Source organism: Desmodus rotundus, chromosome 7, assembly GCF_022682495.2.
Source record: "Desmodus rotundus isolate HL8 chromosome 7, HLdesRot8A.1, whole genome shotgun sequence".
Classification (NCBI taxonomy): Eukaryota; Metazoa; Chordata; class Mammalia; order Chiroptera; family Phyllostomidae; genus Desmodus; species Desmodus rotundus.
Window position 1 is genome coordinate 115421817 of NC_071393.1, and position 26062 is coordinate 115447878.

General features: G+C 40.9%; 4 protein-coding genes across 6 annotated transcripts in view; 2 read left to right on the plus strand and 2 right to left on the minus strand.

Moving 5' to 3' along the window:
- The window catches only part of HEATR4 (HEAT repeat containing 4), a 53783-nt gene extending 53394 nt beyond the window's left edge, over positions 1 to 389 (minus strand). For both annotated transcript variants that reach the window (XM_045202095.2, XM_071222059.1), the window contains exon 1: positions 258 to 389. The gene's annotated coding sequence lies outside the window, so the exon portion shown is untranslated. The remainder of the gene's footprint in view (positions 1 to 257) is intronic.
- On the plus strand, positions 257 to 7276 carry LOC123480557 (acyl-coenzyme A thioesterase 1). Its single transcript, XM_045202099.2, has 4 exons — positions 257 to 919; positions 3477 to 3676; positions 3922 to 4708; positions 6308 to 7276. Exons 1-3 carry the CDS (start codon positions 355 to 357, stop codon positions 4495 to 4497), a joined length of 1341 nt encoding a protein of 446 aa, XP_045058034.2. The 5' UTR covers positions 257 to 354; the 3' UTR covers positions 4498 to 4708; positions 6308 to 7276.
- A 132-nt stretch (positions 7277 to 7408) lies between these two features.
- LOC112311857 (general transcription factor II-I repeat domain-containing protein 2A) lies at positions 7409 to 11564 on the minus strand. 2 transcript variants are annotated; one of them, XM_045202097.3, is made up of 3 exons: positions 11470 to 11564; positions 8793 to 10650; positions 7409 to 7799 (listed from the first exon to the last, which is right to left on the minus strand). In XM_045202097.3, exons 2-3 carry the CDS (start codon positions 10604 to 10606, stop codon positions 7751 to 7753), a joined length of 1863 nt encoding a protein of 620 aa, XP_045058032.1. In that variant the 5' UTR covers positions 10607 to 10650; positions 11470 to 11564; the 3' UTR covers positions 7409 to 7750. The 2 variants fall into 2 exon arrangements, with proteins under 2 accessions (XP_045058032.1, XP_024424095.1); XM_024568327.4 differs by having other exon boundaries at positions 7409 to 7810.
- Positions 11565 to 13744: 2180 nt separating this feature from the next.
- The window catches only part of DNAL1 (dynein axonemal light chain 1), a 32212-nt gene continuing 19894 nt past the window's right edge, over positions 13745 to 26062 (plus strand). Inside the window, exons 1-4 of the mRNA XM_024568154.4 lie at positions 13745 to 13861; positions 18764 to 18802; positions 19689 to 19798; positions 21290 to 21345. Coding sequence (XP_024423922.1) covers positions 13859 to 13861; positions 18764 to 18802; positions 19689 to 19798; positions 21290 to 21345 — 208 coding nt within the window. The 5' untranslated portion in view covers positions 13745 to 13858. The remainder of the gene's footprint in view (positions 13862 to 18763; positions 18803 to 19688; positions 19799 to 21289; positions 21346 to 26062) is intronic.

Sequence of the window (26062 nt, forward strand, 5' to 3'; positions counted from 1 at the left end):
CCTTACTTGAAGGGTAGGTTCGGGGTGAGCTCCTACCTCCCTCAGGCGGTCTACCACCGGACCTCCACAATTACGGACGGGACCCAGGGCCCTCCTAAGTCGCCCCTTTTTGCAGTCCCTTGTTGAGTGGCGCCCTAGGTGTCCTTTCGCCCGTCCGTCCCGCCCCCGCCCGCCGGGGTCCATCCGCCGCCCAGCGCGCAGGGTCCCTTCCGGCCCCGCCCCGCCGCGCCCCGCCCCGCTCCCCGGCACTGGCCTACCCTGCTGGCTCTGTCCCTGAGCCCTGAACCGCCGTCTGTGGCAGGCTCCAGTCCCCTCTGTGGCCCGGGTCTAATCCGCGAAGATCCCGGCGGCGCCATGTGGCGATGGGCTCAGGCCGCGCTCCGTACCCCTGCGACCCGCCTCCAGCTTCGGAGGTCGGTGTGCAGCTCGTCCCGTTTCTCCCAAAAGGCCGTGACCCTGACCGTCACGCCAAGGACTGGTCTGGCTGACGAGCTTCTGGATATTAAAGTGGAAGGCTTAGGCCCCAGGGAGCGGGTGACAATGAAGGCGTCGGCGGCTAGCTACCGAGGTCGTCTCTTCCACTCACAGGCCCACTTCGAGTCGGACGGCCGCGGGAGGCTGGACCTGGCCCGGCACCCGGCTCTGGGCGGCGACTTCACCGGCGTGGAGCCAATGGGGCTCCTGTGGAGCCTCACGCCGGCGGGCTCGGAGGACCCCTGCCACAGCCAGATGCCGAGGGGCTTGTTGAAAACTCCCCTCAAAGTGGAGGTGACCGTCCACCCCGCGCCGCCGCAGCCGGAGGTGCCGCTGGGCCCGGCGCTGGCCTCGGCCCACGTGCAGCGCTGGTTCTCCTGCCCCGAGCTGTCCCGCGCTCGGCTGCGAACCGGCCGCCTGCGGGGCGTCTTGCTGCTGCCCCCAGGTGCGTGAGGCTGTTCCCGCACACGGCCTCGCCGCTGGATTGCCTTGCTAGCTAATTGGTCATCTCCATTTCTTTATTTGCTCGCCTGAGTGGCGATATTAATTTCCCTAAGTGGTGGCTGGGATTTCAATTTCAATTTAATCCGCCCACCCTCTAAATTCCTTAGTGCAGCGGACTCTATTCCTTGCGAGCATACACCTTGCAGGTTTGCTGTATTGAGCATGATTGCTGTCAAGTTCCTAGCATTAAATGCTTGTCTGCCTGTCTCTTGTAAGCAGAGCTTTGTTGATTTAACTTTGCCGCTATCATTTCTGGTAGAAATGAAGAGAGTAGTGGATACAAATCTGTCTTTTCTTGGTATCTGTTCAAGCTCCAAAGTGAATGAAGTCCTATTATACTGGATTCATGTTAGGATAAAGATGACTTTTTTTTTTTTTAGTTTATTGATTTGAGAGAGAGAAACATTGATTTATGATTCCACTTATTCATTCATTGATTGATTGATTCTTGTATGTGCCCCAACCCAGAATCAACCCACAGCCATGGTGGATTGGGAGAACACTAACCAACTGAGCTACCCCGCCAGGGCCCAAGATGACATTTTTTGTCGTTGTTTTCTGACATTCTCTAGTGCCTTGCAGCCCTTCACCATGATGAGAAAACTTTCGTTTCTCACTTCGCAGATCAAAGAACAACTTCTTTTTATTATAAATGAGGAAACCAAGGCCTAAACTATTTTAACCAAATCACACAGCTAGGAGATGGTAAAATCAGGGTGCACAAAACTCTTTGAGCTCCAAACTCTGACCTTCTTCATAAGCAGAGGCTGTGCAAGTGAAACAATGAGCGAATTATTAAGGTTTTTTAATATTTCCATGGACAAGGACAACAGTGTGGGGATTAGCTGTGGGAATGGGGCGTGGGCTGGGGGTGGGCAAAGGGGTGAAAATTGGGACAACAGCAATAGCATAAACAATACAATATTTAATTTTTTTAAGGTTTTTTATTTTTAAGAAACTTGCTCTGGCATACCCCTTACTCTCATACTCAGGATCCTTACGAACGAAGAATCTTTTAAATAAGTGATTTAAAACATTGTGTGTGGGGGTGGGAATTTTTAAAAATAGCCAGTAAGATCCTAGCAAATTTACATATTGGGGATTAAATTACTGAATTGAAACAAAATAAATAAATTCTCAGTTATTTTAATGGGAAAATCAGGTTAATATTTTGAAACCTGTGGCTGGAAAACTCTGTTACCAGAATGATTTCATAGTATATGTTAGGACTTTTTCATGGTTTGCTTTAGGCTTTCTGGAACTAATCTTAAATTCAGAAATGATTGAGATTTATCTAATTTTAAAAAGAGCAGATCAAGATAAACTGAGATATCTGAATGTTAAGAAAACTACCTTATAAAAACCACATCCTTAATGTGTATGTACACTGTACCTTTCACTTTGGTAGACCTAACTCATTTCTAGATTTGAAAACTTAGAACTGGTCTCTGGCCCTGGAATTTTAGGTGTCTTACTTTGGTTTCTGTCTTTATGTTTTTGCCTTTTCTTCTGTTCTTATAGATTTGTCTGGCACTTTTAATTTAAAAAACACAGAAGCATATTTCTGAAAAATATTGAGGCCATTGGCTGAGAAATTCTTCTCTTGGAATGATGAATAGGTAACATAATCTCCAATAGGAATGTTGAAACAAATAACAGATCAACATTAGGAGGATATTAGTTTGACATTTTACTATACATATTGTTCACTTTATATTATACCTTCATTAAACATTTAAAATCGTTTAAACCTAGCCCTGGCCAGATGGCCCAGTTGGTTGGAGTGTCATCCAGTACACACACACACACACACAAAAGCTTGGGGGTTCTATTCCTGGTCAGGGCACATACCTAGGTTTCTGGGTTCGATCCCTAGTAAGGGAGTGTATGGGAGGCAATCCGTTGAGAAACATCCACTGATGTTTCTCTCTCTCTCACCTCCCCCACCCCCCTAAAATCGTAAACCTATCCTCTGGTAAGGATTTTAAAAAAGTAATAACAAAATAAAATAATTTAAACCTTGTTAAATTATGGGTTTGGTGACTTACTGTATCTTAAACTCATTGATAAGTCAAAGGGACCTTTAAAATGGATATCTTTTTTTTTAAATGAGGTATTATACTTTCATAATTCAAAGCCTGAAGAAATATTTGCTTAGATTTACTGGCCCACTTGAAATCAAAACACTTTCCCTATCTGTGGTGCTAATTTGTGTATTTTTTTCCATTTTCTAGCAATTTTCTCATGTGGGAAAATATAAAAACATTTTTACACTTACAGCTTCAAAATAGCCCAAACAAGTGTCTACTTCAACCACAACAGTAATCCTAATTTAAACCGAATCAGACATTTCCTTTTCAAAGTAAATAGGCAGATGTTTAAAAAGGAGAGAAAAGATAAACGTATAGAATTTGACTTAGAAAATGTTAGCTGGATATCACAGTCTATTAAATGCTCTGTCACTTAATTCAAGATTAATCCCCTTTCCCGGTTTATAGGAGATGGTCCTTTTCCTGGTTTGATTGATATGTTCGGTGATGGAGGATTGGATGAATCTCGAGCAAGTCTCCTGGCTTGTCGAGGTTTTGCTGCTCTGGCTTTGCCATTTTTTGGCTACGAAGATCTACCTCCAATTATGAAGGACTTAAATTTAGATTACTTTGAAGAGGCAGCTAAATTTATGCAAAGTCATCCAAAGGTGAGTGGGATGCTAGAGAGAAATGTGTTTCAAATGAAGTCATTAACACTAGGAGAGAGTGAATATAGGAAGTGGTACTAATAGGTTGGAAGGTGTCTATAATACATATCTGCTGAATGAATTAATGGATAAAGAAGCAAGCTGATACATAATATAAAAGACTTTATATTTAGGGCTTTGTGACCCCATTAACACTCATGCTTTGTTTTTCTTTCTCCTTGTTTGTCTTTGTCTTCAATCTTCAGGTCAAAGGCCCAAACATTGGAGTGATTGGTTCTGGCAAGGGGGCAGAGTTGGCAGTTTCCATGGCTAGCTTTCTCCCCAATATAGCTGCGGTTGTGAGCATCAATGGTTGCATCTCTAACACAGCCACTGCCCTTACATGTGGTGGATTAATCCTGCCAGGACTGCCTTTTAACCTGTATAAAATCTCTGCCACCGATTCAGGGGTATATGACATTAAAGAAGCGCTCGAGGACCCCTTGGATCCAGCCTATCAGGAAAGCCGTATCCCTCTTGAAAAAGCCAGTGCCCATTTCCTTTTTATTGTTGGAGAGGATGACAGGCTTTGGAAGAGCTCTGTTTATGCTAACATAGCAGTGAAGCACCTCACAGAGCATGGGAAGACAAATTTCACTCTTTTAAGCTACCCTAATGCTGGCCACAGAATAGATCCACCTTACAGCCCCTTTTTCTCTGCAGCCTGGGATCCTGTGTTGGGGGTGCCTGTTTTGGGAGGTGGGCAGCTCAAAGCTCATGCTGTTGCCCAGATTGAGTCTTGGAAGAAGATCTTGGAGTTTTTGCACTTGCATCTAGGGTAAAGGCTTACAAACTAGACAGTTTAATTTAGAACATGCTCAGAACAAATCAGGGGACAGACTGAATGTTTTTGACAAATGACAACTGAGATCTGGACTTCTCATGGCATCTGCAAGCTTTTAACAGAAAAAAATACTTCAAGTTCATCAGAGCCTGCAGCTTTGGTCCTATCTGTGTTTCTCCATGTTTGGTTTGTTTGAGCTTAAACTCAAGGTAATTGCTGACCAGTTTTCAATCTACCATTTACACACCCTTCCAAAGATTTTTAAAAACTAGTATATGATAATTAGCTGGCTATATCTCTCCCAGAGACTTTAAAACTGTTTTGAACAAATAAACACATGAATATAGGCCCCTGGTTTTATGAGGAACAATTGGGCTATGATAACTTGTTCATAATGGTCAGAGGCTGGAATGAATTCTAATAAGATAACTTGGAGGCTAATAGGTGGTAGACAAGCCTCAGAATCCTTTCTGTTGTTAATCACATTTTGATTTTTTTTTTCTAGTTGCTACCCATTCTAGGATCCTTAAGAAAAGTTAGAAATTCTAAGATACTGCTTTAAAAATGGCAACCAATTACTGAGAAATACTTTCTCTACAGTTCCTTTATCTCTGTATTTGTACTTTAAAAAACTTTTCTTCACATTTGGTTTCAAAAATACATGTAAAAATAGGCACATTCCAGGTTCTAGTCCTGTGTAGACCATGTAATCATCTGAGAAGGCAGAGCTCATCCCTTCTACCTTCCACCACCATCACCAAACATTGAGTTACAATGTGTTAGGTGAGCCTCAACTTACTAAAATAATCTTAGCTAAAGTTGAGTTTTGATTCTAAACTCTAAGAATTAAAAGATATTAAAAGTTCTAGCCCTCATGACAATTTTTTTTCACATACTTGAAGGGAAAAATTAAGGTATTAATTACTAGCCTTTGATTTCGGTTGATCAGTGAGATCTTGTGGTCAGAAGTAAATTTTGGGTCCTTCTGGGCAGAAGATGAAGTGCTGTCACCCTAATGTGTGATATTAATGATTCCCCTCAAATTAACATTATTTTAAGATTGGATATGTTTCAAATTATTAACATCAATACACACACACACCCTCCTGATTTTGCGGTTATTCATGTAAGATTTTTGAAAGGTTTAAGTTTTAAGTTTTTATTTTTAATTGATTTTAGAGAGAGAGGAAGAGAGGGGTGGGGGGAAGGAGGGGGAGAGAGAGAAAAACACAGATTTGTTGTTCTACTTACTGATGCATTCATTGCTTGATTCTTTTCTGTGCCCTGTGTCCTGACTGGGAGTTGAACCCACCCACAGCGCTGGTCTATCAGGACACCGCTCTAACGAACTGGGCCACCTGGCCAGGGCCTGGAAGAGGGTTGTTTTAAAACAGACCAAAAACAGTGAGGGGAGAATTTGGCTTTTTAGCAAATAACTATAATGAGAATCATAAGCTGTGAAACTGACTCTTGAAATTTGATACAATGCTCATTCTAATTTGAATTCATATTGACTTAATAACCTTAAGAATTAATGACTCTATTAGGTGATAAGTTTTTTTATTTTAAGGTATGTAACTTTTAGCTGTTTTGCTCAAACTCTAATCACTTAACTGTGACAGGTTTTTTCTTCTTTTATTCAATTCACATTGTTGTTTAAAAATCAAAGACTTGTTAACATATTTGCTTTTCTATCATTTCAAAGTATGTGTTACCCATACTTTTTAAAGTGCATGCTAGATTTTCTGAATTTGGGGACACTGTTTCAATAATAATTTTAACCTTTCTCTCAACTTTCTGTTATCCAGGTCTGCAACAAAAGCAAGTGGACCCAAAGCTATACTTTTTGGAAAACAGCTTTTGAGATCTATTTTATCATTTTGAAGGGTTTAAAAGAACAAAGAAATGATCCAAATTATATAATTCTTTTCCTTTCTGTGTGAAAGTTTTTAACCTTTGAGCATGTGAAACTCAAACTGTACTTGATAAGAAATGTACCAAGATATCGTGGCTTAATTTGCAGAGACAAGAAAATTTCTGTTTATATGGTGGTAAATAGTTCATATACTGGTACATAATAGATATTCATGGCAACGAGTGAAACTGGAAAAGCCGGTGTTCGTGCTGCCTGTCACCTACCAGACCCAATAGGCAGAAACAGGGACTGAATCTTTATGGGCACTTTATTCAGATGGCCGGTGATTTGAGAAGACAGCGGGTTCGTTCTCTAACAGACTGTCTTAAACTTCATTTTCAACCAACTCTTTTTACAAGAAGAACCGTGTAGGTAAGGGGATTGGAATTCAGGGAAAAAGTTAATCAGATAAAAAGCAGCAGTATTCTTTCATCTGTGCCCTGGGCAGTGGGCATCTCACCCTGGAGCACAATGAATCAGATTCCATCCTGATTGCTTGAGTCCTCCTGAGGCACAAAGGTGGAACTGCTTATGGTCTCCTGGAGTCAGGGTGGGTCATACCTTCAGTTCCTGGAACAATAGCTTTTTACGTGCATTGATTACTAAGCTTATTAGTTATTAATTGAAACTTTTCCAACACTTGAGCCCCCCAACAGGAGGAAGTAGAATTCATATTCTGAGCATAAAAATTGATTAATGATATTTTACCATTAATATCAATTCCTTATGGTGTAATTTATAGTTTTGAATAAAAGGATACTCTACTGGGTCATGAGATATGTTTAAGGATTAGACTCCCATTACAGCTACATCAAGAAAGATTCTGGCAGGAGAGGAAGAATTCCAATTTGGAGAGGGGTGGAGGGGTGGAGATCTGAAACAATCACTGCAGGTGTTGGCGGCCAAATGGCATCAGAATGTCACCGGTGATTGGACCTTGGTTCAGCAACCTCAGTTCTTGAGTTCTGGCTAAGAAAGAATTCAGAGCCAAGACTCAAACTACAAGAGAAAGTTTATTTGGAAAGTCGAACAGGTAGGAAAAGTGAGCCAGTGGGGTGTAGGTTCAGGAAACAAGTTACACAGGCAGAAGAAGGGCCCTTGGAGCTTAGGAAAGATAAAGGCAAAGCTAACAGGCCTGGAGGAAGACCAGGCGGAAGGAAAAATGCTGAAGGATGGAGGGAGGAAGAGCAGCACCAGGCCCTCAGTCTGGAGGTCTTGGGAGGATCCCAATCGAATACTCATCAGCTTTCCAGGTGTGTCCTTTTAGGGTCATGGTCTCTACTGATTGGTCGGCACCAGGGCAGGGGGTCATTAGTCAGTGCAGCTGGTCCAGATGTCAGCCACAGCACCGCTTGTCTGGTTTTGCTGCTTTTCTGCGCTTGGAGCTGAAACACAACTGAGGCCTAGATGTTATCGTTGGGGATTAATGCTTAAGGGAGTGGTCATGCGTGGGCCTGAATGGAAGTTGCCTGAGGCCACCTTTCAGCCCCTAGTTCCTCCTCCAAGGGTGTCTACCACATGACTAGTGACATGCCAGGGGAGGAAAGGTCAGGGGAGGGTTTGAACTCATGACCAGCAATATGAAAGGTGAGGGGGTCTAATGCACATGACCAGCAATATGCTGGGGAGGAAAAGTTAATAGGTACTTGTCTTTCCTGTTTTGCCACTGCCAAGGCACCTGGGGCTTTTTTTCTTGGTGACCTTCTGTACCTGGCCCACCATCCTTGTTCTGCTCATGTCTGTCTAACTGCCGACCGCACAAGAACAAAAGTTGACTATGTTATAAATACATACTTTTCCTCTCTCCAATAAAAATTCAACTTCTTCCTAGTTTTACAGATGTGATTATCTCTTTCAAAAGGAAATTTATTTATTTCAAAATTTAAAATATCTACATTATAGAACAATTAAAAAATAGACAAGCGAAGTGAACATTATGTTTGTCTCATGAGGCTGCCATAACAAAATACCAGATTGGATAACTTAAACAACAGAATTGATTTTCTCACATTTCTGGAGGCTGAAAGTCCGTGATCAAAGTGCCAACAGTGTAGAGCAGGGTGGCAAACTCATTTTCACTGGGGGCCACATCAGCCTCGCAGTTGCCTTCAAAGGGCCGAATGTAATTTTAGGACTGTATAAATGTAACTACTCCTTAACAGCGGTTAACTGTTAAGGAGTAGTTACATTTATTTATACAGTATTACCATTACAATCAGCCCTTTGAGGGCAACCAGGCTGAACATACTGTTAAATAACCGGAGACACCGGCATGTCACATACCATCCTCACCCACTGGTCACGTTCTGAAAATAACAACAAACACAAAGCAAAAGACAAGCAATTCAAATGTATTCAAATTCAGGTTTTAGGCTTACCTATTTGGTTTTCTGGATGTCTGACACCGTTTTCTCGAGGTCAGTGTGTCTATGTCTGGTTTCAGGCCTTGTGCTGTAGCAATTCGTAAAACAGCGTGGAGGTTGTCATCGGTGATGCGCGATCTGTGCTTAGTCTTGTTTAGATTCATTATTGAAAATGTGTGTTCACACAGATAGGTGCTCCCAAACAGTGACAGAATGCGGGCAGCATGAAGTCGGAGCTGTGGCATCAAAGCAGGAGGCAGTAGACAGTAAAAGTCCTCAATTTTAACATCCTCGAACTTTGCTCTCAGGCTACTGTCGCTTTGAATATCAATTAACTCCAACTGAAGGTTATGGGGTGCACTGTCGACATCAGTGGTGAAAGGATTGGCAAAGATGGCAAAGTTTGAGCGCTGTCTTCTAAAGTCTGAGAAGCGCCGATCAAATTCATCAATTAACCGGCTCAATTTGGTAGCCAAGGGAATGCATGAAAAAGCACCAGGAACTGAGGCTGAGATGCTCTGACAAACAGGAAAGTGGGCAAGATTGTCCTTGTCCACTTGGGACTTCCACAGGTGAAGTTTACGCTGGAAAGCTGTGATCGCGTCGGACATCTGCGTGATGACTTGTTTTCGTCCCTGCAGCTTCTGATTCAGTTGGGCAAGATGCTCGGTTATGTCACATAACATAGCAAAATCACACAGCCAGTTTGGATCTGACAGCTCAGGCAAGGGTTTTCCTTTACTTTGCATGAAAAGTGCAATTTCTTCCCTAAGCTCAAAAAATCGTTTCAGGACTGCACTCCTGCTCAGCCACCTTACTTCTGTATGGTATGGCAGGTCTTCACGCTCTGAGTCCATTTCCTGCAGAAACACTTGGAACTGGCCATGGTTCAAGCTCCGCGCCCGAATAAAGTTCACTGTTTTCATGACTGTGGTCATAATATTATCCAGTTCCAGAACCTTTTCACACAGAGCTTCTTGATGGATAATGCAATGATAGGTTATCAGAGGCGTCTCACAGTTACTTTTTTGCAGTTTCTCCTTCATTAGTCCAACCAAGCCTGTTTTTTCTCCACACATTGCAGGTGCGCCGTTGGTAGTCAGCCCCACCAGCTTTTCCCAGGGTAACTTATGATTGCTTATGGACTTCTCCACCGCATCAAAAATGTCCTTCCCTGTGGTTGTCCCATGCATGGTAATTACATCCAAGAGCTCCTCGGTGACAGAGAAGTCCGCCTTCACACCTCTTACAAAAATGGATAGATGCGATGTATCCGTGTTGTCTGTGCTTTCATCCACAGCTAGGGAAAAAGCCAGATAACTGCGCGCTTCTTCGACCAGCTGTGTGGTCAGATTTCCTGCGAGCTCCTTAACTCGGTTTGCGATGGTGTTTCTTGACAAACTGACATTTTTAAAAGTCTGTATTTGATCGGGGCACACCTGCTCACACACCTTTAGCATGCGCTGCTTGAAAAAGGCACCCTCCGAAAAACACTTCGAAGCTCGAGCAATTTCTTCAGCCACAATAAAGCTAGCTTTCACTGCTGCATCATTTTTGGCTATAGCTCTGGTGAGCACATTCTGCTGCGATTGCAATCTGCCTTTTAATTCTTGCACCAATTGTTGTTTTTCTTGGAGGCTAAATTTAGCATATTTAGTTCCATGTTTGGTCTCAAAATGCCGACGTACATTGTACTCCTTTATCACCGACATTGTCTCATAACACAAAAGACATACTGGTTTTTCTCCTTGAAACACAAACATGTATTCGCTTTCCCATCTATCATTAAAGTGCCTTCCTTCTGAATCAATCTTTCTCTTACTGGACATTTTGGGATTCAAATTGTTCCACCAAAGATGGTATGGTGCGCCACCTAAGTAAAAGACCAAGATGTCCTTTAGAACCAGGTTCAGTAATAGGCCCTCTCCCACAGGCTCACCTTTCCTTCAAACTCCCTTCTGCATAACCAGCAGTCAGTCACTCTTTCTCCATTAATTCTCCCCCTCCATCTATCCCAGTACCCTTCTCCTTATTCCTCCATCGCCAGTTCCTTGGACAGCAACATTATCCTAACGCCGTTCCCTGGCAGGAACATTCTCATTCTTCCATGGTGGAATAAGGGGAATGTTCCTTTGGGAACACCCCTAAAGCGGAGGCCCTGCTTGCTCAATGACATGCTTTCACTTTTATATGAAGTGGCCGGGACTGAGGACTATGCCTAAATACTGCTCCTGCCTCAGAGCCGTCCTGTTATCTTGCACGACGCCGGTCGGAGGTGGCCGGGCAGGGAGCCAATGCGCCGCTGCTCGTTAGAATTACTCTCGCAGTTCCGGCCACTTCACCTAAAAGTGAAAGCACGTCACTGCGCAAGCGCGGCCACCGCGGCTGGACCGCAGAGCTGGCCGTATCCAGGGAAAACAATGTAGAATTCATGAGTGGGACCCTGGCTGTTGGTTACAAAATATCTTTTTACAGGTACTTTTTAAAAATAACATGTAATTGCTAAAGTTCATGTATCTGGCTAATTTATTTAAAAAATTAAATGAAATGTTTGCCCACTTGAGAGTACCCCTTTAAGCGTCCCGCCGTCCCTCCGCTATCTACAATCGCTCCCCCCCCCGCCCCCGCAAATCCTGTCTTTCTTTTATTTCAGTGCCCCAAGGTAGTTACTATTGTCCTCCATCAGTCTCACCTATTACTCTTCTTACAAAGGCTCACCGCTCTCCCGTAGCTATGGCCGCAGCTCCCGCCGTTCCCCTGCTCCAGCAGCGTAAGCTCATCACACACGTTGCACACGTGACTAGCGCGCTGGCAGGAGCGTAGGAGCGAGGAGCTCCCGGCTGCCGCCAGGTAGAAACTAGGTCCCGGGCCGGATAAAACAAGGTAGAGGGCCGGATTCGGCCAGCGGGCTCTTGTGTTTGGTGTAGATTTTTGGTCAGGCCTCGCTCCTTGGTTTGCAGATAACCAGCTTCTCACTGTGTCTTCATATGGCCTTTCCTCTGGTGTCTGTTCCTCTTCTTGTAAAGACACCAGTCCTATTGGATTAGGGCCCCACTCTCATGGCCCCTTTAACCGTGATTACCTCGTTAAAGGCCTCATCTCCAAACAGTCACATTGGGGGTTAGGGCTTTAACATATGAATTTTGAGGGGACATATTTCAGTCTGAAACAAACATTAAACCCTCATAATAGCCTTTAAGCTTTCTTACGTATATCTGTATGTGCTATATATAATTTTTAAGGGGATCACACCATTCTGTAACTTGCATTTTAAATTAACACATGATTATGCATCTCAATAGATGCATTTCAGCAACATTTTTAATGGAAGTGATATGGAAATTGAAATGATAATAAGTCATACCCACGCTCAACCACAAGATTAAATACCACTCTTTTTAAAGTAGATCCCCCCTCCCCCCCATATTTCCTTTATTTCACATGCATTTAGCTAACACTGGCAAGGAAGGTAAAAAGTTTCGCACTGTGCCCCACGCCTGAGCAAACTGTGGCCGTGAACCATTGCCTAACCTCTGCCTGTAGGCTGCAGGCACTGTAAGCAGGCTACACAGTGAAAAACAATAAATTATTTCATTGTTTGGATGATCAACGATACCAGTTCTATTCTGTTGACATTTGGATTGTTTTCTTCTTACTATTAAACCTTTGAACATATATGTGTGTGCACTTGTGTGACTATTTCTTCAGGGTGAAGTCCTAGAAGTGGAACTTCTGAGTCACAGAGGTACAAGGTTTTTAAAACTTGTCCATGCAAGAAACATCCAAACCTGTAAGAACATTTTATGAGTTTATTTGAGCAAAACTGACAATAGCTGGGAAAGCAAAATCTCAACAGATTGAGAAAATACTCCAGCAGATGGCAGTTTTACTATTTATTTTATACAACAGAATCAAAGGGCAAGACCCAAGGGGGTTGCATGAAATTCATCGGTGATAGATTAGGGAGGCGGGAGAAAGCAAAGCAGGGGACATCTCTGGGATTGGATAAAAAGTAAAATAGACACATACTTCTTTTACATTTGTGGGTGTGGGATAATTAACAGTAAACAATTAGCAAAGGGATTTGAGGTCTCTGCTCTGGTGCAGTGGTTGTGCCCTGAGGGGTCTGGAAAAAAAATTACCCTGTGGTTCCAAAGATATGTTATCCTAGATGCAAAAAGACAATAGGCTCAATTAAGGTAAAGACTGACCTTAACTGAGGGAAGACATGGGTCTAGGACAGGACTACCTGCCATGACCTGCTTTTACAATAGTTAGAAAGTTTTCATTTCAAACCTTCCTATGTAGTTACTTTCAGCCACCGAGTTTGTAAGCCCACCATGCAGGCCTTCCCTGAGCTTGTCAAGTTTAGTACGTGGCCACTTTTTCGTCCACACTTTTGCCAACAGCCCTCCAGAAAAGTTGTATCAATTATGAACAGCAGTGTTTATATGCACCCTATTTATCCATGCCCCTAGCAACTCTGAGTATTTTTACAATTTTTGGCTAATTTAATAGTTGGTAGTAAAAAAGACACCTCGGTTATGTAAAGCCTACACTTTTTTTTCAGCTGCCTCTGGCTTCCTGGAGGAAAGTAACTGAAAAAATTCGGCGGAGTTTAGCTTCGGGTATCCTCAGTGGGACGCCAGGAGAATTATAGCAGAGAGGATACAGAGGGGCAATCTGCAGGGAAAGGGAATTTTACAAATCCTTTTCCGGGAAGAGCAACGGTTAGAGGCAGGTTTCACAGTTTTAAACTTCAGGCGGGTATGTCACTCCAGACGACCTGAAACTGCTTTCGGTAGGGACAAGCACATCCCCCTGATCACTCTGCGATGCTGAGCACTCCAGCCCGGCGACTCACCGGCAGTGGCGCCGCAGCCACTCGGGAGCTATTGGCAGCAGGGAAGAGGGATCTGGGGCCGCCCCATCGTCCCACAATGCCCCGCTCGCGCCACCCGAGGGCGGAGAGAAAGGACAGCGGAGGCGGTAGGGATCCTAGGAGAACCGCGAGCAGTGCGCAAGCGCACTGACCCCGCCGAGCCCTAGCAACCAGAGCAGTGACAGTAGCAACCGCCGGAATGGTGAGTACCTTCCAGGCCTTGTAGCCAAAGCTGAAAAGAAGTTTGTAGTGGGAGAGGGCGATTGTGGAGCGTTGAGAGCTGGGAGGGTGGAGGGCGTCTTTGAACCCCGTAAGGGAGCCAGTAGCGGATGCTAGCTCCGCGAAGTCAGAGGCCTGGGGCGATCGAAAAGCCCTGGTACCGGGTGGTCTGGGAGGAGGGCGGCCTGGGGCAGATTAGAGGTTGGTTGAACGTGGAGGGAGTCTGGCAAAGAAAAGGGAGGGCAAAGAGCAGGGAATTCTCGAAAAACAGAGCATTGGATTGGGAAACGTGATGGACAGGAGTGGGTGAATAAGGATCTCTTTTTACATACAAGTAAGTTACCCCCTGATGAGATGGAGTGGGGGAGCTGCTTACGAGGAATGTGGGTCACATCATTGCAGCAGTTATTCGAAACCTGTGATGTGCCCAGGTTGCCCCGAATGACTGTGAGTGCAGTTATTAGGTAACGTTGTAAAACCCACTCGGATAGAAGGTATTAGGCTACTCTTTCTCAAATTTCAGTATGCGTAAGTATGATTGTAGTCGGCCTAAGTACTAGGAGCTTGTTGGAGTGCAGATTATGAATGTTTAATATGATTAAGGGTGTTCAGGCATGTACATTTTGACAATGCACCTCAAGTTATTCTAAAATTGGAGAGCGCCCCGCCACACTTTGAGAAATACTGCCTTGGATTTGAAATCTGTCATCAGTCTACCTAATCAAAACCTTTGTGAAGTAATGATTTTTTCTAGTGATTCTCAACTCCTGCTTGAAATGTGCACTGTCTTGCTTACATACGTGGCAGTTCCAACTAGTAGTTTGAAAAGGGATGTTGCTGGTTAGTTATAGACTTAGCCAAAGCTTTTTAGCAAAGGATGTGATTGTCCCGCCGGATGGAGATATTTATGAAGAATAAGTATAATTTGTTGTCTTCTTTTTGTGATTCCAATGCTATATAAGTGGGCAGAACTAGAGACCAAGAAATTGAAATGATAACAAAGTCATGTCCACCCTCAACCACAAGATTAAATACCACTCTTTTTAAAGTAGTCCTCCCTGTCTCCCATCTTTTCTTACTTTATCTCACATCCATTTAGCTAAACCACTGGCAAGGAAGGTAAAAAGTTTCGCATAGTGCCCCACACACACCTGAGCAAACTGTGGCCTTGAACCGTAGCCTGACCTCTGCCTGTAGGCTGCAGGCACTGAAGCAGGCTACACAGTGAAAAAGGAGGAGGGGGGGGAGAAAGTAAAATATTTTGGAACCTAGGTTTATATTCAAGTGAAGAAATAATCAGCTCTAAATCCTGAAAGCATGAGCCTTGAGAATTATTGAAAATCTTCAGATGAAGAATCAGAGCCAGTAATTACATGAAGCTAGCTGAGGCTGCAAACTGTTGGTTCTGGGGCCCTCCAGAAACACAGGGCCACATAGTTTTTAAATTTTAAAAACAAAATTAGCTTCCAGTGTCTTAAAAATGATTGTATTTCACAACAAAACTGTGATTTCTAGCTTCTCTGAAAAAACAGAAATACTATATTTCACCACCAGACACACTTGTCCCCTCATATTTATATTACTGAAAATTTGTGTTATTGTCATATAATTGGCTGTGTTTTTTTCTTAACAGTACATTAAATAAGGATGTTACTTTCATTAATAGGCTTCTCATATTTGAAGAAATGTGATACTGGGGTAATTCTTGTCCCAAGTCCCACCTGTCAACAGTTTTCTAGAACCAAATAGAGGCTCTTTACATGGCCAGCTTTATCCATTAATGATGTCCATTTGTTTTCAAGGCATTTCAGGTTTTGATTCTATAAGGGAACTAGTGACCTTATAAACTGATTTATAGACAGCTCGATTGCTTCCAACTTGAGAGTGTTCTTATATGTGTCTTTCTATGGACCCATGGAAGGATTTCTCTGGGGAATGTACCCAGGAGTGGGATTGCAGAGTGACAGGGTCTGTGTATACTTAATTTCCCTACACACTGTCAGACTGCTTTCTCTCTCTCTCTTTTTTTTTTTAAGAATATATTTATTTATTCTTAGAGAGAGGGTAAGGCGGGGGAGAAGGGGAGGGAGAGAAACATCAACGTGTGAGAGATACATGGATCAGTTGCCTTGCACACGCCCTGACTGGGGTCTTGGCCTGGCTCGCACGTGCCCTGACTGGTATTCAAACCAGCAGTCTTTCAGTTCACACAGGCCGGCCCTCAGTCCACTGAGCCACCCAGCCAAGGCATGTCACCAACTTTCTAACTTTTGCCAATCAGAGGGTGTATTTTAGCATCCCATTGTTTTTTCTGCATGTTTCTGATTTCCAATGAGTTTGATTACCTCATGATATTCTTGTTAGTCATGTGGATTTCAGTTTCTGTGAATTTTCTGTTTGCATTTTTGCCAGCTTTTCCATATTTGTTTCTGAGTGTTAGGACTTCCTTATATATCTTGATATTAGGCCTTTGTTGGTTTTACATTGAAAATATCTTCTCTGAATTTTCCTGTTTATCAACAGTGTTCTTCACTTGCCGAACTCCATTTGTTCTAATATTTGAGTTTATTCTATTGTGTTTTCTAAATAGATCATCTGCACATGAATTGTATTTCCCCCTTTTAACCTTCCCGGTTTGTATTTCTCTTTACTATAACATTTATAAAGATCTCTTGTACCATGTTAAATAGTAGCAATGATAGCAGACATCCTAGATGTGTTTGGGACCTTAAAGAGAATACTTTTAAGGTTACCTTCCCAGTTTGGCCCACCCCGACCACCTTACTTAAAATAAACATCCTCCACACACATATACACATATCCTCATACCCTTTACCATGCTCGGCATTTTCTTTTTCTTTAGTAACTGTCACCTTCCAATACACTATATAATTTATTTATTTTTAAAGTTATATTACTTACCATTTGTCTCCTGACAATGGTTCTGTGAAGGCAAGAATCTTTGTTTTGTTCAGTGATATATCCTAAGCATGTGGAAGAATGTTTGGTATGTGGTAGACACTCAGTAAAGATTTGATGAAATGGACGAATTTCTCCATTAAGTACAGTGTTCCTTGTAGCTTTTTGGTCTGTAGCTTTTATCAAGGAGCTTCCTTTTATCTTAGTCAAATGCTTTTAATATCGAATGTAGAACTTTACCAAGTGCTTTTTCTGCATGTATGAAATAAATATGATTGCCTCCCTTTAATCCAATAATAATTTACATTTATAAATTTTCCTGTTGTGAAACAATCTTTATGCTCCTGGGAATAAGCATTTCTTGATCTTTTCATTCTATATCATTGGCTTTGGGGATGTAATATATCTAGGCTTTTCAAATCTGTGTTGAGAAATAAAGAGGAGTCCTTATCTTGTTAGAGCATCAAGTTATGCTAGCCTCGTAAAATAAGTTGGCAGCTTTCCCTCTTTCTGGTTTCTGAAACAACTTGTGTAACAGGGAATATCTCTGCCTTGACAGCTTGGCAGAACTCGTAAAATTAGGCTTGGAGCTTTAGGGGAGGAGGATGAGGGTAAATCTCTATCTTTTTAATGCTTTAAATAGTTATTGGCCTATTCAAATTTTCTAATTCATCATGTGACAGTTCTGGCATTTTTCTGTTTGTTTGGTTTTTAGAAAGGCATACTTTGTTTAGCTTTTCAAACTTATTACCATATATTTGCTTGTAATATTTTACTTTTTAGATCTCCATGGTATCAGTGTTATTTCCCCTTATTCATTGATCTCTTCCCCCTACTGTGTTTCCCACTGACTTCTTACTTTGTATTTCCTGCGCCTTCCTTGGGTTTGCAAGGATGCACTTTTTTCAAATATCTTGAATGCTTAGCTTATTTGTTTTCTATCTCTTATTCTCTCTTCAAATAAATGTACTTGAAGCTATGTTTTCTTTTAAGGTTATGTTTATTTCTCAAATTTTGATGTTTTATCGTTTATTTTATTATTTCATTTTAATTTGTAATATTTTTACCCCAAGGGTGATTTTTTTAGTATTTCTTTACTCTCTTTACTGTCTAGACATAATGCTGTATGCTTTTAAAACTTTCCTTTTGTTTTTATAGAGAGTATTCTCTCTTTTTATTAATGAACTCTAGCAATAGTTCAAAGGGTGTTTTCCTTTGCTCATCCCTAAAGTTACAAATAGCCCTGGCTGGTGTGACTCAGTGGATTGAGCACTGGCCTGTGAACCAAAAGGTCACCAGTTTGATTCCCAGTCAGGGCACATACCTGGGTTGTGGGCCAGGTCCCCAGCTGGGGTTGTGTGAGAGGGCAACCGATGTTTCTCTCCCTCCCTTTCTCCCTTCCTTCCCCACTCTCTAAAAAATAAATAAGAAAAAAATTTTTTTAAAAGTTATAAATATAATGAATTGAATTAAAGATATTGATTATAAGGTACAACATTATTTTATGTTATAAGAAAGAAAAATAAGTTGGAATGAAACTATAACAAATAATTTCTTATCAGTTAGAATTTTTATTTTGTGCTTATTGACAGAGTTTTTTTAAACATATTTAGGCATAGAGACTTATATGTCATGCTTTGCAAACATACAAAGGAATCTATGCCTATGAGATAAAATTGTTAATGTCTTTCTAAAGCTTCACCGCTGCCACCCAGCCACTGCAGTTGTAAACTGTTCCTGGTTGGAAGATGCACCCAAGTTTCAAAGATGTTAAAATGTAAAAGAAGATGTAGATCTTAGAATCAATGAAATGACGTATGTTAAGTGTTGAAAGCTGCATATTTTTCTTAAACCAAGTGGGAGTTAGCTACATGGGCAGCACATCATGATTCCCTTACCTTCTCTGAGAGAATTGAATCAACAGATGACACCACTAAAGAGAGCCTTTTTCCCTCCTCTTTTTAAGGCAAAAGCAACAACAATCAAAGAAGCCCTAGCCAGATGGGTGAGTATGAGTTTTTACTTCTTTTAGAACCACATAAGAACTTTTAGATAGTTGTTTAAATCTGACCATTCAGTAAAAGGGATCTCTGTAGTTTGGGAACTATTTAGCTGCTTGGCTGTGGGGGTGGATACATGAACCTCCACAGGTGATAAAGATGCATAGAATTACTACACCTCTGCAAACACATTCACACTCATATGTACAAATGAGGACAAACAAATTGGGACATCTGATGTAAATCAGCAGATTGTATTAATATTAATATTCTGGTTGTGATATACTTAGAAAATACTAGGCAGCACATACTGTTAATGAAATTTTAAATTGCGTACTTAGTACCAAAATGAATCTCTAAGGTAGAACTCACTAGTAAATTACTGTAGAGCAAATAGTTTTGACCACAGCTGTGTTGCAAAGAGAATTGCTCCCAAAATTCTTGGTATTTTGGGGTTGTAGCCCAGACTAAATTATGTATAGAAATAGATGAGATGGCAAAAACAGTTGGTCTTACAGATCTGAATCTGATATTTAAAGAAAGGTTGTTTCAGGACAAGGAGTTCTTCCCAGGAAAATGTCTGTGTTTGCTTATGTTTATTAATTGATAGGCACTTAAGGGATTTTAAATGTTACATAAATTATTTTCTTTCTTTCCTCTTTTCCCATTTGGTTGGGTCCTAACAGTGAATTATCTTAGCTGGTCATGTAGAAGCCTGCTTCTCAGAGTCAATGGTAAAGGTCAATAAGTGAACCGTAAAGAATGCACAGAATTACTAAATTCTAATAATTGTTTTGAAATAAGGATGGAAAAGCCTTAGGAAATTCTAGCCTCCTTTAACTCCACATTACAATCAGGCATCATCTTCTTCCAAATTAATTTTTATTACAGGAAGAGAAAACCAGTCAGAAGCCATCTGAAGCCAAGGAGATAAAGCTTTATGCCCAGATTCCCCCTATAGAGAAGATGGATGCATCCTTGTCCATGCTTGCTAATTGCGAGTAAGTTCTCATCATCATTCATCCTTCCAGTTGCCTAAACAATTAAAGAATTATTCCTCCACCATATTCCCAGATTTCAGGTACTCAATTTTTCACTAGCAGTTCTCAGGAGTGGGGAATGACTAGAAGATACACAGATTTGATCAGTAATTTATATTGTACAGTACTTGACTTTGCTGTTTCAAGTAAAAAGATAAATAATTCCTCTTCAAGTCAAATCAGAAAGGATATGATCAAGTGTTGGAGAGTCAACACAAATTTTTGGTTCTTTTTTTTTTTTAGATTTTATTTATTTATTTTTTAGAGAGGGGAAACGAGAGAGAAAGAGAGGGAGAGAAACATCCATGTGTGGTTGCCTCTCATGTGCCCCCAACTGGGGGCCTGGCCCACAACCCAGGCATGTGCCCTGACTGGGAATCGAACCCACAACCTCTTGATTCATAGGCCAGCACTCAACCACTGAGTCATACCAGCCAAGGCAAATTTTTTGGGTTTTAAGGAAGATTAAAAATAGATAATTATGCTTTCTTTAAAAATGTTTTTATATAATTAAAGTATGTGTAGAAAAATCTAGATAAATATATACGAACTATTAAAATAGATATCTCTAGAGGAATGTGGGGGGTGGTTAGGATTACATATGATTTCTTACAATATACATTTCTGAATAATTTAACACATAAGAAAATAAATATTTCCATCCTTTCATATAAATAGTTCTGCTTTTCACAAAAAGGGATCATATAAAATGTGTTGTTCTGCTAGGTGGTTTTAAAACTTACCTACCTACCATAGACATCTTCTCAAGTCGGCATCTGTAGCCCAGTCTCATTTTACTGGCAGCATACTATTCCTCAGTGATGGACGCTCATAGACATTTTCCCCCATTTTTTGCTATTGCAATAATACAGTCAATAACCTAATTCTTATTACTTTGGGTATTTGCATTAGTATTTCAATAGGATATATTCCTAGAAATGAATTACCAGGTCAAAGAATGTATGCATTAAAATATTTAATAGAGCCTGACTGATGTGGCTCAGTGGATTGAGAGCCAGCCTGCCACTTCGATTCCCAGTCAGGGCAGGTCCTGGGTTATGGGCCAGGTCCCCAGTATGGGGTGTACAATGGCAGCCACACATTGATGTTCCTTTCTCTCTTTCTCCCTCCCTTCCCCTCTGTGTAAAAATAAATGAATAAAGTCTTTTAAAAAAATTTAACAGATAACAACAAATTGCCCTCAAAAAGTTTTTCTTTTTTTAATTTTCTACTCGTTCATGGTATGTATTAACTTTTATAATCAGAAAAAACTATGAAAATTTCAAACATGGCATGGAATATGTGCCATGTCTGAAGGGGAAGAAAGGATGCAGTGTCAAAAGGAAGTATGACTTAAATATTGTATCTTCAATGGGCACTAAAGAAATAATTTCTGATATACCATTTAAAATTTTTGAATATTAATTCAAGTTTCTCTTTGTTCTTTTTAAGGAAGCTTTCACTGTCTACAAACTGCATTGAAAAGATTGCCAATCTGAATGGCTTAAGTAAGTGATCCACAATAACAGATGCTTCTTGGATTTTCTAGTTACTGGGATGAACATTCCAGACACACTATGTAATCCCAGAAGCTCGCACCTGTTTTAACTGCGGTAATTGTCAGATGACAGAGAGAGATCTGAACATTTTCAAGATGTTTTAAAGCTTGTATAGAGTTAGAATTGAGATATCTTAAATAAAAAATCAGATTTTTAAAATATATTTGATCAGATTTGTCTTGCGTTTCATACTTGTTCTATTTAAAACTTAATTTCTCACCATCCTTGTTTTTCCTGTGCATGAACAAATGTTAGTGACATTGCCACCTACCCAGGTGCTAAGGCCTCTCTGACTCCTGTGCTAGTTTCCTATGGTTGCTGAAACTCGATGGCCTAAAATAACAGAAATGTATTATCTCATAGTCCGGACGTCAGAAGTCTAAAATCAGTTTCACTGGCCAAAATCAGGGCTTTGACAGAGCCACACTCCCTCTGGAGGCTTTAGGGGAGAATCTGTTCCTTGCCTTTGCTGGATTCTGATGGCTGCCGCATTCCTTGGCTTGTGACTATATCACTCCAATCTCTGCCTCTAGTCATATTGCCTTCTCTCTTGTCTGTGTCAGCTCTTTCTCTTTTGAGGATACATGTGATTGCAGTTGTGGAACACCTCGGCAATTGAGGATACTCTCCCTATCTTAAGATCCCTAACTTATTCACGTCTGCGAAGTACTTATTCCCCATAGAAGGCAACATTCACAGGTTCCAGGGGTTAGGATATAGGTGTCTTTTGGTGAGCCATAATTTCTCCTACCATATTCCCCCTTTACTTCCCTCAAGCCCTACATCCAAGTTCACCATTGAGTCTTGTTAACTCTACTCTTTGAAAGAGCTCTCAAATAATATGTTGCTTTTTAAAAAATATATATGTTTTTTGATTTTAGAAACGGGAGGAGAAAGAGAAAGAAAAACATCAATGTGAGAGAGAAACACTGATTGGTTGCCTGCCATAGGGGATCGAGTCAATCCAGATATGTGCCCTGAACGGGAATGGAACCATCAACGATTTGGTATAATGCTCCAACCAACTGAGCCACACCATCTAGAGCAATATGTTGCTTTTTTATAAATTCCAGGAGCTAGAGTTTTAATTTAGACTCTAACCATCACCCTTAAATGGTGTTTAACAAAATTTGTTTTTTACTTGAAAAATTTTTTATTGTATTTTTTCCCAAAAATTTTTAAAAATATTTTATTTATTTTTAGATAAAGGGAAAGAGAGGGTGAGAAACATCAATGTGTGGTTGCCTCTCATGTGCCCCCTATTGGGGACCTGGCCTGCAACCCAGACATGTGCCCTGACTGAGAATTGAACCAGTGACCCTTTGGTTTGCAGGCTGGCGCTCAATCCCTGAGCCACACCAGCCAGGGCTTTTTCCAAAATTTTTATTTTATTTATTTTTAGAGAGAGGGAAAGAGAGGAAGAAAGAGAGGGAGAGAAACATCGATGTGTGAGAGAAACTGATTGGTTGTGTCTCGCATGCCTCCACCTGGGGATCACTGCAACCCAGGCATGTGCCCTGACTGGGAATTGAACCAGTGACCTTTTGGTTCACAGGATGACACCCAGCCCATTGAACCACACCAGTTAGGGCTATCAAATGTCTTTGACTACTTTTCACAGTAAGAAATACATTTGAATTTATGACTCAATACATATATACATTCATATGAATATACAAATCCAATATACACAGACATATGAATTGGAATCAAGTTGCTTGAACATTTAGCTGTATAGCATAGGTTCTAGTATAAATTTTTAAAATTTGATTTTATTTAAATGTTTGTCACAACCCACTGAGTTGATTTCACACACAATTTGAAAAACACTGCCTTAAGACTTTTGTAATAGCCTCCTAGTTGATCTCCGTTTCTCTTTCTGTTCTTCAGTTGACCTTCAGCACTGATACCAGAGTTTTCTTTCTAAAAATATTATTCTCATTATCATTTCCCCAGATCAGAGACCTTAATGGCTCCCCTTGACCCAGTAAGGACCACCTGCCTTAATGCTGCATTCAGAGTCATCTAAAAGCTTGCACCACGCCAGTCACACCAAAACACTTCATTCTTTTTCACGACTCTGCACTTGTTAATGCAGAGCTTTTCACTGGGAACAGCCCCTTCCTCTGACAGGAAAATCCTACAAAAAACAAAATTAAGATTAAGAATGCCAAGTTTAAATGTCATTTCTCCCTCTAAAGACTTCTCTAATCTCCATCATCATACTTAGTCCTTCTTTGCCACATTTAAATAGACCTATCTTGGATTATAATAATAATGACCTACTTCATAACTATTATGAATAATAAATGAGTTAGTGTACATAAAAGACTTAGAATAGTGCTTGGTACATATAAATGCTCATGTTTAAAGTAGGTGAGGACTATGTTCTGTCTCTTTAGATAATAAACTCCTTGGGGGCAAGCATTGCATTTCATTAATCTATTTATCTTCTATTCCGAATGTCCATCTTCCCCAGTACCTTATATAGTGCCGGAGAGGAAATGTTTTCTTTTAAAGCTGTGCATAAGATGACTCAATCTATTCCAGTTTTTCAGTGACTCATTAGAAAATGTGAGATGTTTCCTTTCATTCTTTTCTTTGTCTGTAATAACTTTCTTAAAAGAGACAAAATTGATAACACTTATCAACATAGATGACATGCTTTTCTTTTCATAAAAGCATGGCTATGGCAAGAGTGAAAACGGATAACCTACGGAGGGCTGGCATTGCGCTTTAACTCGCATTCTAACTTTGTTCAATTGGTAATGACTCTCGGGAAAGTTGTATTAAAATGAGGTCCCAAAATTCAGTGGAAAAGAGTACTTCAATCAATTATGCCATGGCTGACATAGGCATGGAATAGGAGAGTGTAGGCATTTGTACCACGTATTTGCTATACTTGCTTCATCTCACTTTAGTTCTGCTTGTAACAAATGATACTTCTGCAACCTGTGCCTAGGAAGCAAAAAGAAGCCAACTGGTCCAAACGAGGGACTGAATGCATGACGCTGGCTTGCCTCCCACCCCTTGCCCTTCATGAGCACTGTAGTCTCCCCTGTTTCGCCACAGTGAGAGGACCTGAAATACAAAGCTGTTACTGTTTAACAGGAGCTTTCGAAGGCAGAATCACCCTGTGGCAGTTTCTATTCAATGTACCAAAACTGCCACCGGAAAACTGCATGACATCACTGTGTTCAAAACTGTGACTAAAAAGCTGTACAATGTGAATACTAATAATCTCATGTTAAAGATTAGAACATAAATTTTGATGCCTTGTATCTTTGGCAAAATACTTTACTCCTTCTGTTTACTAAATAAATAAACCTATAACTTTAAGACACTTTTTTCATTTTCATCAGGAACTTGTTAAAGAAAAAGTGTTTTCCGCTCTGGCCAGGTGGCTCAATTGGTTAGAGAGTCATCCTGATACGCCAAGGTTGCGGGTTCGATCATGAGTCAGGTCACATACAAGGATCAACATCCCCAGTCAGGGCGCATGCCAGAATCAACCAACGAGTGCATAAATAAGTGGAACAACAAACTGAAGTTTCTCTTTCTCTCTCCTGTCTCTAAAAATATTAATTAATTTAAAAATTAAAATTAAAAAAATTAAAACCCTGGCTAGTGCGGCTCAGTGGATTGAGTGGTGGCTTGCAAAAAAGTCGCTGGTTTGATTCCCAGTCGGGGCACACGCCTGGATTGCGGGCCAGGTCCCCAGTAGGAGGCACGTGAGAGGCAACCACACATTGAAAACCACACATGTTTTCATGTAAGAGGAAACCACACATGTTTCTCTCCCTCTCTTTCTCCCTCCCTTCCCCTCTAAAAATAAATCAATAACATCTTTAAAAACAAAACAAAACAAATTAAATAAATTTCTTAAAAGAAAAAGTGTTTTCCTTATAGTGGTGCTCTACTTATACAGCATATAAACTATGGAAAATATAGAATTGTATTATGTTAGAACATTTAATCTGTTAACTTTGATATTATAATTTATTTCCCTATACAGCAATAAACAAGATCTTTTTAGTCTTTTGGTACCAGTTTCATGTGCACTTTTTAAAAAAGGAGTTTTTACGTGTTAAGTTAGATACTCTCTTTGAAAGGTGGCATATATTTGTTATCTCCAGTTTCTGAGGTTGTTTATCAGTCCGCATCTTAGTTGACCTATTAGCGTATTTTGACGGATGATTTGTTTCCTCTCTGAAACAATTTCAGCATTTGGCTTCTTGGACACTATGCCCTCCAGATTTCTTCCTGCTTTACTGGCTACTTCTTCCCAGTCTCATGTCCCTAACTTTTAAATGTTGGAGTACCCCAGGATTCAATTTTTGGGTCTCTTTTTCATCTTCACCTACTCCCTAGTCTGATCATCTCTTCAAATCATGGCTTTACCGTCTATATGCTGATGGCTTCCAATTTATATTTCTAGCCCAGGTGTGTCTTCTGACCCTCCAGATTTATATATCCAGTTGCCTGATATTTCCCTTAGATGTCTAGTAGACATCTCATACTTCATGTGTTCAAAAGTCCTAATACCCTTCCACAGCCCCAGCTAAACCAACAACTTATGTGTCTGTCTCAGTGATGAGTCCATTCGTCAGTTGCTTAGGCCAAACTCTGGTAATTTCTTGACTTCTTCTCATACATCCTCTATAAA

Coding starts and splice junctions, on each gene's coding strand:
- LOC112311857 (XM_024568327.4), bottom strand. CDS start 10,606: ATGTCCAGTAAGAGAAAGATTGATTCAGAAGGAAGGCACTTTAATGAT. Junction 7,811..8,792: donor ACATCCAGAAAACCAAATAG/GTAAGCCTAAAA, acceptor TCTAGGCCTCAG/TTGTGTTTCAGCTCCAAGCG.
- LOC123480557 (XM_045202099.2), top strand. CDS start 355: ATGTGGCGATGGGCTCAGGCCGCGCTCCGTACCCCTGCGACCCGCCTC. Junction 920..3,476: donor CGTCTTGCTGCTGCCCCCAG/GTGCGTGAGGCT, acceptor CCCGGTTTATAG/GAGATGGTCCTTTTCCTGGT. Junction 3,677..3,921: donor TTATGCAAAGTCATCCAAAG/GTGAGTGGGATG, acceptor TTCAATCTTCAG/GTCAAAGGCCCAAACATTGG.